Genomic DNA, 14,893 nt, shown 5'->3' on the forward strand with positions numbered 1-14,893 from the left:
CGTTACTGCAGTTCAGCTGGGCGCAGCGTCCTCTAGTGGGTTGGAGGTTCTTGCGGATTCGTGGTCGTAATTTCCTTCCGTGCACACGGCCTCAGTGTATTTCTGCATGCACACTGGCAGGGACGTCACCTTTCCTGTAAGGATGCAGAAGTGTCCAGTAAAGCAGAGATAGATGTTGAGAAATGTTGGTGATCCTGTGTCCTGTGTTCAAAGCTGCAGTAGCGAAAGGGAAAGTCCAGCGCAAGAACAAGGCCCAGAAGAAGCGGGAGGAGAAGGAGCGGAGGACAAAACCTCGGCCTCAGGGGGACGAGCTGAAGGAGGCGCAGATGGACAACGACGACAGCTCCTCCACCACCACCGAGACCTCCAATCCAGACATGGAGGCCAGCATCAAAGAGGTACCGCCGTTTCTTATTCTTTTTTAATCTCTCTCTTTTACCTTAAAAACAAATTGTAAGTGAGTGAGGGTAACTGAGTGTAATTGATAACTCACCAGTTGCTGATGTGGTGACTTGGGATGAGTATTTTTCCTGCATAGGGAACATGGTCTGTCCTGGGAATAGGCGCATGTTGCGAAGCTGGGCTTGTTTTTAGCGCACAGTAAAAATGCGTTGGTCATATTTCAAAAAGCAGGACTAAATAAACAAGGAAAAATAAGCATAAATCCATAGGTTCCCTGTGTGACGGCTTTTGTGTATTTGTGGTGTCATTATTAAGACAAAAGAGCAGCCCTTATATTATTAATCAATATTAGGAAGCACATAAAATGTGAACTTTGGATTGGGGCTGGGCAATTTACCACAGCAATAATTATAAAACGCAATAACGAAAAATGGCCTACAGTAACTACAAATTAGGCCATTATCGACTCTCAGGACTTGTTTTCTTTGGAAGTGCCCTTTCATGAGCTAGAGTGCATCTACGGACTCTGCATTCAAGCAATGTCTGATCTTTGTCTGCGGACAAAATATGCTCTTTGCCTCCATAAATGTAGCCTGGATCGTGACAAGTGTGTCAAACGGCTGTTGCAGATGTTTTACCAAAATTAAACTGCACATAATTTGTAAAATAAACAGCACTGGTGTAAGCTGATGAAATAAAAAAAAATGTTTCTCAAGAAACGGGAAACCGTTTGGGCAGGAATTCCTGGGAATCCATTTACCCTTGTTAAACCGTAGTGGTGACTGATGTGATTAAGACTTCAGTATGAACTACCTGCATTGAAAAAATGTTATGGTACATTGCCACTAACCGTGTGAATGATTTGCCCCACGTACAGCACACATATTTGTGGTTTAAAATGCCATTGAACAGTTTGTGTATTTGTTTCCTGTCGTTAAGGAACCGGTGAAGAAGAAAGGCAGACCGTTCACACCGGACAAAGAGAAGGAAGAACGGCCAGCGTTCCCCACAAAACCCAAAAACAAGAAAACGGCCAACATTAAAAAAGAGACCCCAGCCCAAGTCAAGTCCAGGTCTGTTAATTCACACTTCAGAGCCTAAGGTCCTCAATCCAGTCAGCCAGCCAGTCAATCAGTCAATCAATCTGTCAGTCAGTCAATCTGTCAGTCAGTCAGTCACAGTTAGTCAGTCAGTCACAGTCAGTTAGTAAATCAGTCAGTCAGTCACAGTTAGTCAGTCAGTCAGTCACAGTCAGTCAGTCAGTCAGTCGTTTCTTTCTTTTTCTATATGAAGCCTTTTATTGAGATTCCTTACTGTTCCTCAGAATTGTCTGTAGCACTGACCTCCCATCCTCCCTTTGGCTCCCCAGCTCACTGGAGCTGCCGTACGTCACACCCCTGGAGAACAAGCAGCGGAAACTGTTCACAGCCAAGAGCCTGGTGCACCCAGCGCTGGCGGCTGGGCCCAAACCCAGGAACTTACAGAAGCAGAGAGGTGGGTCCCTCCATTTCACCGTTTACATTTACTGCCAGTGCGTTCTCAGGGCTGCTGAGCAGCGCCCCTTTCTGTGGTTTACACTCAGGGGTGGGGTCGTGACATCACGCTTCCTTTCCCAGCAGTGCCCTGTGGGAAGTCGGAGTCGGAGGACTGCCGGCCCTCTCCCCTGGGGAAGTTCCGGTCGAACGGCTCTGTGCAGGAGCTGGGGAACAGCAGCAGCTCCGAGGGCGAGAAGGACTCCCCTCCCCCGGAGTGGGACTCCGTCCCGCTCCTCAAAGCCGGCAGCTGTGAGTCCGACGAAATCAGCGGCGCGCGCGACGTGTACCCCTGTAGCCTTATCACTGCTGAGCTCGTAGCTTTAACCTCTACATGTCATCCACACACGTGATTATGGCTCAGTAGATTGTTTGGAGCGTGTGAGGTCACTTGAGGTCACATCACCTCTCGTTTGCTTGGCTCTCTTGGCTGAGAACATCGGGTTTTTTTGGTTTTCTTGGTATGGTACGCAGGCCTAGTTGAAAACTCACTGCAGCCTCTCTCCTGTTACGTGCTGTGGATATTTTTTGTAATTGGATGAAAGTTCATTGCAAGACCACAACCGCCTCTGTGACTTCCCGTACCTGCACCCCACACTGTCCCCATTTTGGAATAATCTCAGGCCTCTCGCAGGGGGTTTGAATGCGCGTCTCCTCTCTTCCTCTTAGCTGCAGACAGCCTCCAGCAGATCTCCTTGCAGACCATGAACGCAGACTCCTTCCTGAAGAGGTCCATCTCTGCCATCTCCAGGACCTGCTCTCCTCCGCCCGCCCCCCTCTTGGTGCCCCGTGGGTCCTACAGTAGCGTGGTCAACGCCAACAGGTAACCCCCCCCCCCCTCCATAAAATATTCACCACTGACCACAACTGATATATAGCATATCTCTAGTTCTTTCCATTACTAAGCAGTATCATTTCCTCATTTTCTTGTTCTCTCTTCTATTTTAGCGAGACGGGTGTGAAAAGTGCGAGCGGGAATAAGAACAAGTTGACCAAGTCGACTTCTCTGCCTGGCAAAAATGGGAACCCCACCTTCGCCGCTGTGGCAGCTGGCTACGACAAGAGTCCAGGTGAGCTTTCGTGTCCGTGTTTCGTATCTAGAACCAGCTGCAGGTGTCAGTGCTGGATGTTGGATTCAGGTTCAGCCATTTTGAAGATGGTCTTGTCCATCTTATGTACACAGCTTATGCTCTTCTTGAATGCAGTCCATTGACACAGCTGGATGTTTACTAGCGCAGTCTGGGTTGAGTACTTTGCTCAGGAGTATGACAGCGGTTGCTTACTCACAGCCTTGGAGTTGCAAGTCCATTTCCCTAACCGTTACGCTACACTTCTGTGGAAAACCACAGTGGATGGTACACGGTAATCAGGAAAAATGCTAAGATTTGTGATGCAGTTCACAATTACAAAACTTTTGATTTGAGTCGTATCTTTAACTGCTTGCTCAGGCATGCAAAACTGTAGATCCTGACAGGATCTGACAGGAGTTATGTCCCCCCAGAGAAACCTAATGGGTCATATTAGCATTTTAATGAAGCTTAATGCACTACATGTACACCTCTCTGTTTCCCAGGAGGCAGTGGGCCAGTGAAGGGGGCGGGGACTAAGGCCGAGGCTCCTGGGAAAGTGACCCTCCCCCACATGATGTCTGTGGAGAGCGACGGCTCTGACAGGTGAGAGCAGCGTGCCCATGTCCCTGTCCACCCCCCCCCCCCCCCCTCCAACCCCCACCCAAAAACAGGCCTCACACTGTGCTCCCCTTTCCCCTCAGCTCTGGGCTATGGAGCCCCATCGACAGCACCCAAATCCCCAACTTCAATTCTGTCAACTCCTTCTCGGCCTTCGGACCCAACAACACCTTCAACCTGACCGGAGGTGAGCGCAGTGGGAGGAGTCGTGCTTGTGTGATGTCATGCCGTGTTTCCCAGCGGCCATTCGCGGTCAGTTCCCCAGGGTCACGCCCAGGCTCTCCTGTGTTTCAGTCTTCAGCGATATGACCTTCCCGAAAAGCCCGGAGCCTCAGCAGAGCTGGGCCGACTTCAGCGCCGTGTCCTCCTCCATCTGGGACGCCCCCGCCAGCGACCCTCTGCACTCCTGGCCCAGCAGCTCTGGGTCCCCAACGGCCCCCACTGCGGTAAGATTACCCCAACGCCAGAGATTCACGATTCACATCTCTGCTGCATGGGGCCTCTACAGCTATATCTGCTGTAGAACATGCAATTATCAGTAATGAACTTCAGCGTTCTCCTTTGATAATGATGATAATGAGCGTTTACTCTATTGTACTGAGCAAGCTGAAGGCAACTTCTTGTCACATGCTCGTCATCTTGTGCCCAAATTATTCCAGGGAAAATGGCCTTGCACACCAAATGCTTTTTTGTGTGTTAAAACGGGGGTCCCCAATTTTATCTCAAAAGGGCCGGTGTGGGTGCAGTTTTTCGTTTTAACCCAGCACTATGACACCTAATCCAACTAATTAGTTAATCACGGTCTTGAATCAAGACCTTGATACGTGGAATCAGGAGTCTAAGTGCTGGGCTACTACAAAAACCTACACCCACATCAGCCTTTTTTTGGTTAAGGGACCCTTCTTTTAAACTTTGACTCATGTTTAGATTGATGCTTATCACCGTGGTGCCCATGTTCTCCTGTTGCCCAGACTGTGAACACTGCCTTGATACTCAGTCGGGATTGGCCAGTCTTACCTGGACTGACGTCCGCCTTGACATTAACCGTCATGCATCCCTGTACAGTCCATTCTAGGCAATACCAGCGGCCTCTGGTCCTCCACCACCCCCTTCAGCAGCTCCATATGGTCCACCAGCGGGGACAGCAGCCTGCACTCCTTCACTCCGCCCACCACTGGCCCTCTGGGCGACCTGATTGGCGGTTCTGAGGCCCCGCCCCAGCACAACACTACCCCCACAGAAATCGGCCGTGCCTACAACCCCTGGAACATGTGGCGCCCGACCCTGGGTAGGCGGAGCTCCGAGCCCTGGCCCAGCCCCCCAGACAACGGCAACTGAGGCCCCTCCCCCTCCGCATTCTCCTCTCACGCAGGAATTGTACGCCATGGACTTTTTAAATTTTTTTTTTTTAAAGCAGAATTTGTACGCAGATGCAAAAAAAAATTCTGTCGATGCTTCCGGTCACAAAGTGCTGGGCCAAAACACCGTACAGTATCCCAGTGGCACACCCTATTTCTGTCCTCTGTGGAGGGGGGAGGGGGGATCGGGGGTGGGGGGGGGCAGAAAGTTTTGTGCTGTTTTTATTATTATTTTTGGAAGCCTTATTTAAAACCAGTTTTTAATTGGCCCACTCCCCCCCCATAAAAAGGAAAATGTTTATAATGAGGAATAATATTGCCCTTATAGGGATTAATTTTTTTCTTTCAATTTTAAAGTTTACCCTTTTAAGTAATACTGCATTGTTTTGGTATTGTATGGTACAGTATTACTCCCTAAAGAAGCACTTTGTTTAACGCTCACCAGTCGCTCAGACACATTACATTGGTTGCAAATAGCATTAAAGCATCTTTTGGCCCTGTAGCAAGCGGTTAACGGGTGAACTCGATGTTGGTACGGTGATTACCGGACAGTAATTATTATTATTGCCGACTGAGTTAGGAGCATTACGCGCCCTTATCGGCCTCAGTGCGTTTTAACAGCCGTGGAACTGAAACATCCGTTACAAGATCTCCAAAGCCAGCTGTTCCATGGTATTTCTTACTTTAAAATCCAGATTCTACGCAGAAGATAAAGTTTTTTTTTTTTTTTAAACAATTTGGCTGTTTGTTGGATTTTTTCAGGAGAGTATTATTTAAAAATTTCCAGTTGGCACAATAAATCCCTTATTTCTGTCATGTTCAGAGTGTGATATCAGTCACCACATGCAAATAAAACATGGGACAGACGTCATGGTGTAATCTTTTTTTTGCGTGCACATTTTCAACAACACTGCCTCACAATGAAAATTTTATTACATTATATTTTGCATTCTATACAAATATTCAACATATGACCTGAAGGGGCAATTCCTTAAGTCGGTAAATCATCAGTAGTGGGTTTGTTAAGACATGCATTGCATTACCCTCAAATGAAGCCCAGTAACTTCACAGCAGAAAATGCATATCGTCATGCCACAGATCAGAGGTACGTTTGTTTTATTTAGTTCTTGGCAGTGCAGCGTACGGCCGCTGGGTCTCTCAGGGCAGCTTCAGAGCCGCCATCAGCAGCCGACTGAACTTGGCGAGGTCGCACTCTTTCATCACGAACACCCGGTGCGCTTTCTTCAGCTTGTGGCTGAGATCCAGGGCCATCATCCCGCGACACAGCGCCCCCTGCAGCTCCACGCGCACCGCGCACTCCACGCTCTCCGTCACCACGCCGCCGTCGATGGCGGCCGCCACGGCGTAGGAGTCGTAGGACACGAAGCCCGGCCCGAATACCACGTCCTTGCTGGAGACGGTGTCCCTGGAGTACCCCCAACACTTTGACGTGATCTTCTTCATGAACTTCGCGGCGGGGGTGTCCTGACCGATCCATTCGTCGAAGAAGTCCTGTCCCAGAAAGGCGGAGGATGAGAAAAATACTGGTTACACTCAACGGTGCGTGGAAACAATTTGGCACGTTTTCTCGGGAAAACATGAGGCAGCTGAAACAACCATGGCAAACAGAAAGTAGAAGAAGTGCACTCCTACCCATGAGAGCTTGTTTCTACAGGTGAACTCCCATGATGCAATGTAAGTGGGGCAGAGGAACTCCTCCAGGACGATGTAAGCCGACTCTGGGTCCATTACAAAGTTGAACTCTCCACACACCGTCCGGTTCCCTTTGCCTAAGGGGGGCAAAGTACATGGGGTCGCGCAAATGATTCAGCGTTATCTCTGCATAGGCCATACTGCCTTCTGTGATGAAACAAGTTGCTCTGCTTCCTTATTCCCCCCCCCCCCCCCATTATATACAAGTCCCTCACCTTCCATATTGCCCCCCATTATAAACAGCTTCTGCAACTTCTGTGGGAAAGAGGGATCCAGCTTTACAGCCAGAGCCAGGTTTGTGAGAGGACCAACTGCCACAAGAGAAACCTGCCAAAAGAAGCCAAGGGTTACTTCCACCTTTCAGTGGCAGTTCAAGGTAATACCACTGACTTACCACAAGAGGGCACGTGTAAGGTATTTGAAAATGCACAATTTAAGTTAGGTGATTCAAGTGAAGCCCAGTTGGAATCATGATTTATTTCCACCCTTATTCTGGAAATTTTTGATATTTTATTCATAGTTCCTTTCTCAAGGTCTCAATAGTTCAGACTAGTTTTCTACCTGTCCTATATTGTCAGACACCAGTCTGATCATGGCATTGACAGCATTTTCCGTCTGGATCGGAGTTTTCCACTTCTCCGAGTCCCTGTCCTCAAACACGTCCCCGAGTCCGTCTGTCCCAAAATGGTTGAAGGGCCTGTCGGGGTTCCCCACCAGAGGGGTGGCCGCTCCCCGGAACACAGGGATCTGGAGGAAAACAGGAAAACGTGTCTGTCCTTTACAAGAATCCCACTTCTCTGGCTACAGGTTGGGTTAACTTCAAGCCCAAATGTTGGGCAGATACAAGCTTTAGTGGTGGCCCATTGGCTCATGTCATATGGACAGAAAACAAACACACACACCTCGCTCCTGTTACAGACAGACAGCACGCGGAGCACATTCTGGCAGACGTCTTCCACCGAGGTGTTCCCGAAGCAGCAGGTGATCCCCAGGACCTTCACCCCTGGAGCGGCCAGGGCCATCATTATGGCCTGGGCGTCATCGATCCCACAGTCTGTGTCTATGAGCAGCAGCTTCTCGGCCATGGTAGTGATCTGCACCCCCCCGTGAAGACAGAGAGTGAAGCATCTCTGCCGCTAGTATCTCAGTGCTTTCTAGCCAGTCGATTTAGAGAGAACCCATAGCCGTTGATCACACAAGTCCTATGACCCGCTCTCAGGACAAAAACCGCCAGTAAATCCCACGGTAACAGTAAGGCACATTTTAAAAATTCATACATTTGCAAAAACGATCATTTAAACTACGGTTTCAAATAAGCCATGCAAATGTAGACTACAGCCTACATATTTTTAACTCAAACGATGAATTTTGGTTATTTGGTTTTGCATGGAATTTCTGTCACATCTAATCACCATTAAAGCTGTAGACAATTTCATTTGCCAGACTGCTTCTAAAACTAAACTGAAATAAATCCAGGGTTAACCATAACCAGCATTTTTCATACGACCTTTTTAATTGCCACCTTTTGCTGTGCTTTTTTAAAACTTTCTAGCGAGGAACGGCGTTTTTAAAATGCCGAATAGCTCACAGGTGGAAGAGTAAATACATTGGATGATTCAATTAAATCTATTATTTAAATTTAGTAAATTATATTGGAGCATACATACAGAAGATCGGTATTCTGTACTACATATGGAGATTAAAACAACCCCAGTAGCATATGTATGTACACTTACCTCCGATGTATAGTGGGTTGCCTGTGAAACGTCTGTTTTGTCGCCGAGAGGTGACGTGCTTGTAAGGATTAAACTTCAAGGGTACGAATAATCAACTATAGTTTTAACCACAGCTGATTGACAGTTTTGCGTGGTGGAACCGATTCTGACAAGGAACAGGGAATTAGGCCTAAAATAACAAGCAGTTATTTTAAGTGAATAGATGTTTATAGATTTATGTTTACGTGTTTATCTATCTTAGCTTCCTATTCTTAATTAATCAATTAATTAATTCTTTGTCAATTTCGCTAGCTCGATGTACTTACTGTGTTAAAACACCCTTTATAGTAGTCCGTTCGAACTACGTTCAAAAGCTGAAGACTGGATTCGAGCCGAGACACCGTGTATATTTACGAGATGTTTATATTTCAGCAGGAAAGTCAAGATGAAAAACGGTATGTAACCGTGGACCTGTCAACACAGAACATATATTAATTTGGAGGAGCGGCCAGCGATTTTCTTGAGTTTAGTTAATCTTAAATTTGGCCGGACTGAAGCACGATCCTTTCGATTTGCGCTACACCTTTCTCCTACTGTCCTACTGACGGTAGAATCTCGTGTTACGAGATTTCCAGTTCAATAGTACACCCGTATTGCGTCGTTGCTGGTTAATCTAAATGTACGTATTGCCACAGGTTAAACTTTTATGGTGTGGTTAATTCTTAAAGGACATGGACAAGCGAGCGGAGTAGCTGGTTAAATATTCGTGACTGCTCATACTGGATAGTTTTAGAGGAAACTCGTAATGTTAGTGATTTGAGGAGCAGAATTCAGTTCTTGTAGTAGCCTGTGTTATTTGATTTCAGCACATGCAACTAGCTGCGTAGTTATAAAGACACCTAACATTGACACATGTTTCCCGCGACACATTAACTGTGTCGCGGGAAACATATAATGCAAATGGTTGAGAAAATAATTTATTCTTTTATTAATTTATACATTCACTCAAACAGCCCAGTAATCCCAAAGACGTGGTGAAAGAAAATACTCACCGTCTTGCTGGATTATGTAAGCATAGTAAATTTCATCAAAGTAAATGATTAGCTATGCCTTTATTAATTATTAACACTCCTCAAAAACTTGATGACAAAAAAAAAAAAAAAAAACAGGAAGCACAACATCAGAACAACCAAGAGCATAGACACTATATAGGGAAGCTGTTATCCTACATTCGTTGTGCTGCAGTAGTGTCCGTCCCCTGACAGTCTGCAGCTGCTGTGTTGGGGGGGAAAATAAAATCCAAATTGTTAAGGAAATAATCCATTCACAATAAATCCATACAGTGCTTTTTCTGAAACAAAGTAGCAAGCTCTCTGATATATACACTCTGTGTTTTACATCAAACATATGTTGCTACTTAACACATTCTACATTGATTCAGCTGTGCATATATTCTTCCAGTTCCCGCTGAATCCGCTCTTAAGAAAAACATCCTTATCTTATCGCTGAGCAAACCAACTTTATCTACATACGAACAAACAAACACATATGTGATTACTTAAGACTTATCCCTTAAGCGTAAACAGTCGTCCACAGCTGATGTTGTTTCCTGAATTAAATGAGTAATAATGAGGTTTGGTGATGTTTGACCTAAATTGCTTTATTAACCCTGGTGGAATTTCCAGCTTGGTTCCAGCCTGGTTTGAAGAAGGTCAAATTAGCATGGTGGTGGTTCAGTGTGTTTGTGTGTGTGTGCTACAGCAGAAGCTGGCTGCAGGTAGATTCTATCTTGGGCATGCAGCTGGAATTTCCACCCGGGAAATCCATTCTCTGGGGTGATTGCAAATGTGCGAACACATGTTAGACCATCAGGAAATGCAGAAAATTATTGTGCAGCACTTGGTGGTTATGGGAAATTAGTGTTACTCACATTACATTTACTGTGAGTTGGTGTTGTATTCACCTGTTCTACTATTAAGTATATGGGACGGAGTGTGGCACAGTGGGTAAGGAACTGGGCTTGTAACCGAAAGGTTGTAGGTTAGATTCCCGGGTAAGGACACTGCCGTTGTACCCTTGAGCAAGGTGCTTAACTGGAATTGCTTCAGTATATATCCAGCTGTATAAATGGATACAATGTAAAAAAAAATGCTATGTAAAAAGTTGTGTAAGTCGCTCTGGATAAGAGCGTCTGCTAAATGCCTGTAATGTAAGTATAGTGATGGAGCATCCTTATTTTTGTACCTTAGCAATCTTTGAACATTGCTAAGGTCAACATCTTTTTTTTTTTTTTTCATGTTTAGAATTACAAAAGACATCAGAGACACAGCTACGCCATGCAACAGACAGAAGGAAGGAACTGCTGATCAACCCACAAGCTTCTGGCTGACCTAGACAGGTCCCTGAAAAAGGGCTATCCAAGAGGCAGTGCCTGGAAGAGCCTATCCAACAGTGACGGGGGCTCTCCGGCGGATGAGAGATGAGGACGCTTCCACCGAGACCTGCATGGACTCCTGGGAAACCCACAAGAAGGTTCTTTTTTTATGTGTTATTTTGAACGGGACACTTAAATTCCAAACAATGAATGGATTCATGGTTTCTTGATGAATTTGTCCGTGACGCATTGATTTTTGTTGACAGCTTTTATTAAGTAACCGTTCTGTTTACAGTAATTAAGGAATTCCAAATTATAATAATCATTACCCCTCTCCTTAATACATAAAATACAAAATATAAAAAATAGCATAATACAAAAAAAGAACTTTAGCAGAGAGCTTCATTTTAATGACTGAAATTGAAAATTGTCAGGAAGTAATACCTTAAGGTAGTTACATAATTAACTTTGTGAGAGATAATGTGGAATTTCCATTTGAGTAAAAGAGGTGTTTTTTCCAGTTTTGTCCAATTTAAATACTAAATAATACACCAGTATTTTTGTTTTCTAATTCCATTTACCAACCATATATGCTGACAGGAAGTCAGCAGGTTTTTGATAAAGAGACAGTGGTCCGTTGCAAAATATCCTATTGGATCAGCATTATTTAAACCATAGGTTCTCCATAATACAGTGTAATCATTTTCGGTGTGGTTGGAAAGCTGATGTCATGGGGTACAAGTTGGTGTCTTTTGTGCAGTATAGTGGGTGCAGACTAAAGATGTTGATACATATGGATCAGCGCCCAGCTGCTCTACAAAATTTAACCCGGTGTGATATGCTTACAGATAGCACAAGCAGGACCATTAATGTACTGTTTCGTTATGTATTGTATCTTTATTTGATGACTTGGGGTTTTTCTTTGATCCGTGAGTATATAAGGGGAAAAGTGGAATGGTTCTGGGAGACTTGTCAATACTGCGTAGTGCATACCATTCGCTTACAGCCATTCCACTACACACTCTGCACCATTGTATGTTGCCATCATTGAACATACTGTACAATAAATTGCATTCACTTTAACCTGGCTTTCCTCTTTGACTCTTACCGCTGCACACCTAGCAGTTTTAAGGTCCTAATATACAAAGGGAACTCAGGATATCCGCACCCTGCAGTCACTTACCTATACACTAGTGTCGTAGCAAGATAAACAATTGTATTTATGCATGGTACACAAGCCAGAGACACGACCGTGTCTACTAAGATAGATCCGTATAGAGCCACACTACTGGTAGAAGGCAGTTCCCTCCTTCTATGCATAACTGTTAGCACAGAGGAAAGGTTAAAACATTATTGGAGTCAGATAACAGAGATATTGTTAAATTAATCCCGTTCCAGGAGCAACGGGTAAGGCTACGTGTTCCTTCGCCACTCTGATACTTCTGCTGTTTGGTATATCCGAGGGGATTCTTACAACTGCCTTTTTTCCCCCCATTCTTTTATTAACAAAGATGTATTAAACTTTTATACCACTTAAAAGTGCATTTTATTGAATCAAAGGTAATGAACCATGCAATAATCATTCATGCGTATGAATCAACGTGGCATATACCGAAATAGCCAAAATCGTCTGTTCTCATTGCCTCAGTACTTAAAGCAATAGCCTGTGAATCAATTCTGGAATTTGAGCCACGGCATGATCATTTCAAGTCAGCGTGATGAAACTCCTCCGCTCCTCAAGCAGTTTCGGTCCATTTGCTTCCCAGCAGCTTGTGTCTTATTGCGGCTATGTCAGCTGGGAAAACGCAACAGCACCCACCTGCAAAGACATGCACATTCCACTTAATACCACCGAGCTTGAAGGGGCCCATGAGTGACTAAGTGGATACCTAATGTTTGCGTATGACTCTACCCACCAATCCAAGCGGCCCCTTGTCTTCTCCATGCTGGGCTCAGGTCAGCTAAGGACACCTTCTTTTCTGAGGTTTTCCACCTGATAAGGTTGGTGGAGGATTTAAAAATTATTGACAAAATGAGGGCAAGAAGATGAGTTTTAATTTCTAACAAGCAATATATATAAAATATTGACTGTGGAGGGTTCGTCTGCTGAACGCACCCAGTGCCTGGAACCCAGTCATGCCCACTGTTAGGGTAAGCCACCCAGCTCAAGTCCGGACTCCTGTGTGGAGCGGCAGACTCCAGCAGTGGCTCCACCAGTGTCGGCTCACTGCAGTTCACCCCTACGGCTACCAGCTGCTTTGACCTCTTAGCCACCTGGACTGCCTCTGAAAATCTCCTGCCATTACAAATGTGCTGTGCGTCCTAAAAGGGGAAAATTCACTCTGTTACATACACGTAACATCTCCAGCCATTGCGGCAGTGACATCACATTTCTCTGTCAATGTATAAAATTCAGAAATTTCAAGCGGTTTTCGATATATACAGTAGCTTGTTATTGCTTGTACCTGTTATAGTCTGGTAACTTTGAAAGTGTGTTCAGCTAATGGAAACTGTGACCATGTGGTACCTTGCAAGAGAAGGACAACCAGGCTTTTGAATTGGGAAACTCCTGGAGAAGTTCCACTAATGCTTCTCCTTCCTTAAGGCTTGGGATGGTTTCCATGGCAATGAGATCAGCTCCCGCAGAAACCAAGCATTGGATCTGAGGTCGATGCCAAGCTTTCAGCTCCTGAGGTCAGACCAGATGCCCGTGGCTGCAGATTAAAGACCATTCTAGTGGCATGCCACATAGGAGGAACTGACAGTAACTCACCTCCTTACTCATGCTTTCATCATAAGCTCCTGAGTACTCCGAGCCATCAAGCAGAAAGGCCCCATAAGGCCCAACAGATCCAGCCACCAGTGGCACTCTCCGCCCTTCAAAACAGCACAAAATGCACAGCCAAGGGTGTTTTTGCACTATCCTCTGCCATAAAAAGTGCTGTAATCTCTACATGGTGAAACCAAAATGTATTAAAAATACCATTTGATAAAAGCTGAGAATCTGCACTTTAACCGCATATGAACTGTTTCATTACAATTTTTAAAATGTGGAGTACAGAGCCAATTCAAGCAAAAAATGTGTCTTTGGTCAAAACATTACAGAGGGCACTATGTATAGGTGTAGAAAGAGCATATTTTCTTTTACCAGTCACTGCTTACCCTTACCTGGATGAACACCGTCAGCCATAAAATCCTGCACTGCCTGCTTGGCCAGCTGCACCCCTGACATCAGCAGCTGACTGGCCTGTTCTGATGTCAGGCCCAGATGCTGGACAAACCCTTCAACACTAGCTTGGTATGTAGCTGTTGTAATAACATCAGCACCACAACGTAGGAATCTATAACGTACACAATATGTTGCATTTTGCAATGCTCATCAGATTGGACCATTTCAGAGATTATCATTTTGTATGATGAAAGTCATGGATGCTCAGGATGAGTCATGAGATGTAATATGCCTATTCATAGCAAGAACAATAACATGGCAATAGTTAAAACTCATACTAAATGGGTTATTCTTACCTGGTATGGGCCTCTTTAACAGCCTGAGGATTGGCATGCAAAAATCGAGCACCCCATAATGGGTCACCCTATAAAAAACAAATTTTACTAATCCAACAGCTCTCACTGGCATACTGTACATTCCCTTTGGCGAATATGTACTGTTCTTTACCTGGATCTTTAAACCAGCTGCTTCCAGTTCGGTTGCCAGTCCACCATCCAAAATGATTGGATCCTGGGCCATTTCGAGTATGATTTACTAAATACCTTTTCTCAGATTGTCTTCCTAAAACCAAGAAAATCACGTTGAATTAGCCATTAGTAGTGCTGTTGCTAATGAATATGGCATGCACCTGCTGTTAAGACGTTTACCTTGCTTGTTAGCCTAAATGGTGAAGATCAAATGCTGCAATATCACATAAAATAACTACAACAGCATATGTTAAGACATTAATAGAACTACGGTCTAGCTAGGTACAGCCACGTAAGTCATGCTATACAACGCCTAGCTCCTTACTACAAGTTATAAATAGTTACACTTTTCGCTCGGAACACACTTCTACTCATAGAGAAAGACTACAAAATCTCTGGTTCCCTGGTCCGGATT

General features: G+C 45.0%; 3 protein-coding genes and 1 long non-coding RNA gene across 10 annotated transcripts in view; 2 read left to right on the top strand and 2 right to left on the bottom strand.

The window, feature by feature from the left end:
* The window catches only part of tmem131 (transmembrane protein 131), a 49,327-nt gene extending 43,480 nt beyond the window's left edge, over positions 1-5,847 (top strand). The window contains exons 32-41 of one of the 3 annotated variants that reach the window (XM_035393828.1): positions 214-398; positions 1,342-1,475; positions 1,772-1,896; positions 2,019-2,186; positions 2,604-2,757; positions 2,883-3,004; positions 3,508-3,607; positions 3,706-3,809; positions 3,917-4,068; positions 4,688-5,847. In XM_035393828.1, the coding sequence (XP_035249719.1) occupies positions 214-398; positions 1,342-1,475; positions 1,772-1,896; positions 2,019-2,186; positions 2,604-2,757; positions 2,883-3,004; positions 3,508-3,607; positions 3,706-3,809; positions 3,917-4,068; positions 4,688-4,960 (1,517 nt within the window). In that variant the 3' untranslated portion in view covers positions 4,961-5,847. The remainder of the gene's footprint in view (positions 1-213; positions 399-1,341; positions 1,476-1,771; positions 1,897-2,018; positions 2,187-2,603; positions 2,758-2,882; positions 3,005-3,507; positions 3,608-3,705; positions 3,810-3,916; positions 4,069-4,687) is intronic. The other 2 variants (XM_035393829.1, XM_035393830.1) reach the window with 2 other exon arrangements.
* On the bottom strand, positions 5,712-9,600 carry si:ch211-201h21.5 (uncharacterized protein LOC555526 homolog). Of its 5 annotated transcripts, none has more exons than XM_035393834.1 (7): positions 8,735-8,876; positions 8,430-8,502; positions 7,596-7,787; positions 7,255-7,440; positions 6,909-7,020; positions 6,634-6,770; positions 5,712-6,492 (listed from the first exon to the last, which is right to left on the bottom strand). In XM_035393834.1, exons 3-7 carry the CDS (start codon positions 7,776-7,778, stop codon positions 6,139-6,141), a joined length of 972 nt encoding a protein of 323 aa, XP_035249725.1. In that variant the 5' UTR covers positions 7,779-7,787; positions 8,430-8,502; positions 8,735-8,876; the 3' UTR covers positions 5,712-6,138. The 5 variants fall into 5 exon arrangements, with proteins under 5 accessions (XP_035249725.1, XP_035249724.1, XP_035249727.1 ...); XM_035393833.1 differs by having other exon boundaries at positions 8,430-8,574; XM_035393836.1 differs by lacking the exons at positions 8,430-8,502; positions 8,735-8,876 and adding an exon at positions 9,461-9,600.
* LOC118214174 lies at positions 8,736-11,865 on the top strand. The gene is made up of 2 exons (XR_004762594.1): positions 8,736-8,863; positions 10,712-11,865. It is a non-coding gene; the product is annotated as an uncharacterized LOC118214174 (long non-coding RNA).
* Positions 11,655-14,890, bottom strand: zgc:172121 (uncharacterized protein LOC337599 homolog). The gene is made up of 9 exons (XM_035393838.1): positions 14,659-14,890; positions 14,459-14,572; positions 14,308-14,375; positions 13,951-14,123; positions 13,556-13,659; positions 13,310-13,471; positions 12,899-13,104; positions 12,699-12,775; positions 11,655-12,601 (listed from the first exon to the last, which is right to left on the bottom strand). The coding sequence occupies exons 2-9, from the start codon at positions 14,528-14,530 to the stop codon at positions 12,519-12,521; spliced, it is 945 nt and encodes a 314-aa protein (XP_035249729.1). The 5' UTR covers positions 14,531-14,572; positions 14,659-14,890; the 3' UTR covers positions 11,655-12,518.
* Between the last annotated feature and the right edge of the window lie 3 nt (positions 14,891-14,893).

Source organism: Anguilla anguilla, chromosome 15, assembly GCF_013347855.1.
Source record: "Anguilla anguilla isolate fAngAng1 chromosome 15, fAngAng1.pri, whole genome shotgun sequence".
NCBI classification, from domain to species: Eukaryota; Metazoa; Chordata; class Actinopteri; order Anguilliformes; family Anguillidae; genus Anguilla; species Anguilla anguilla.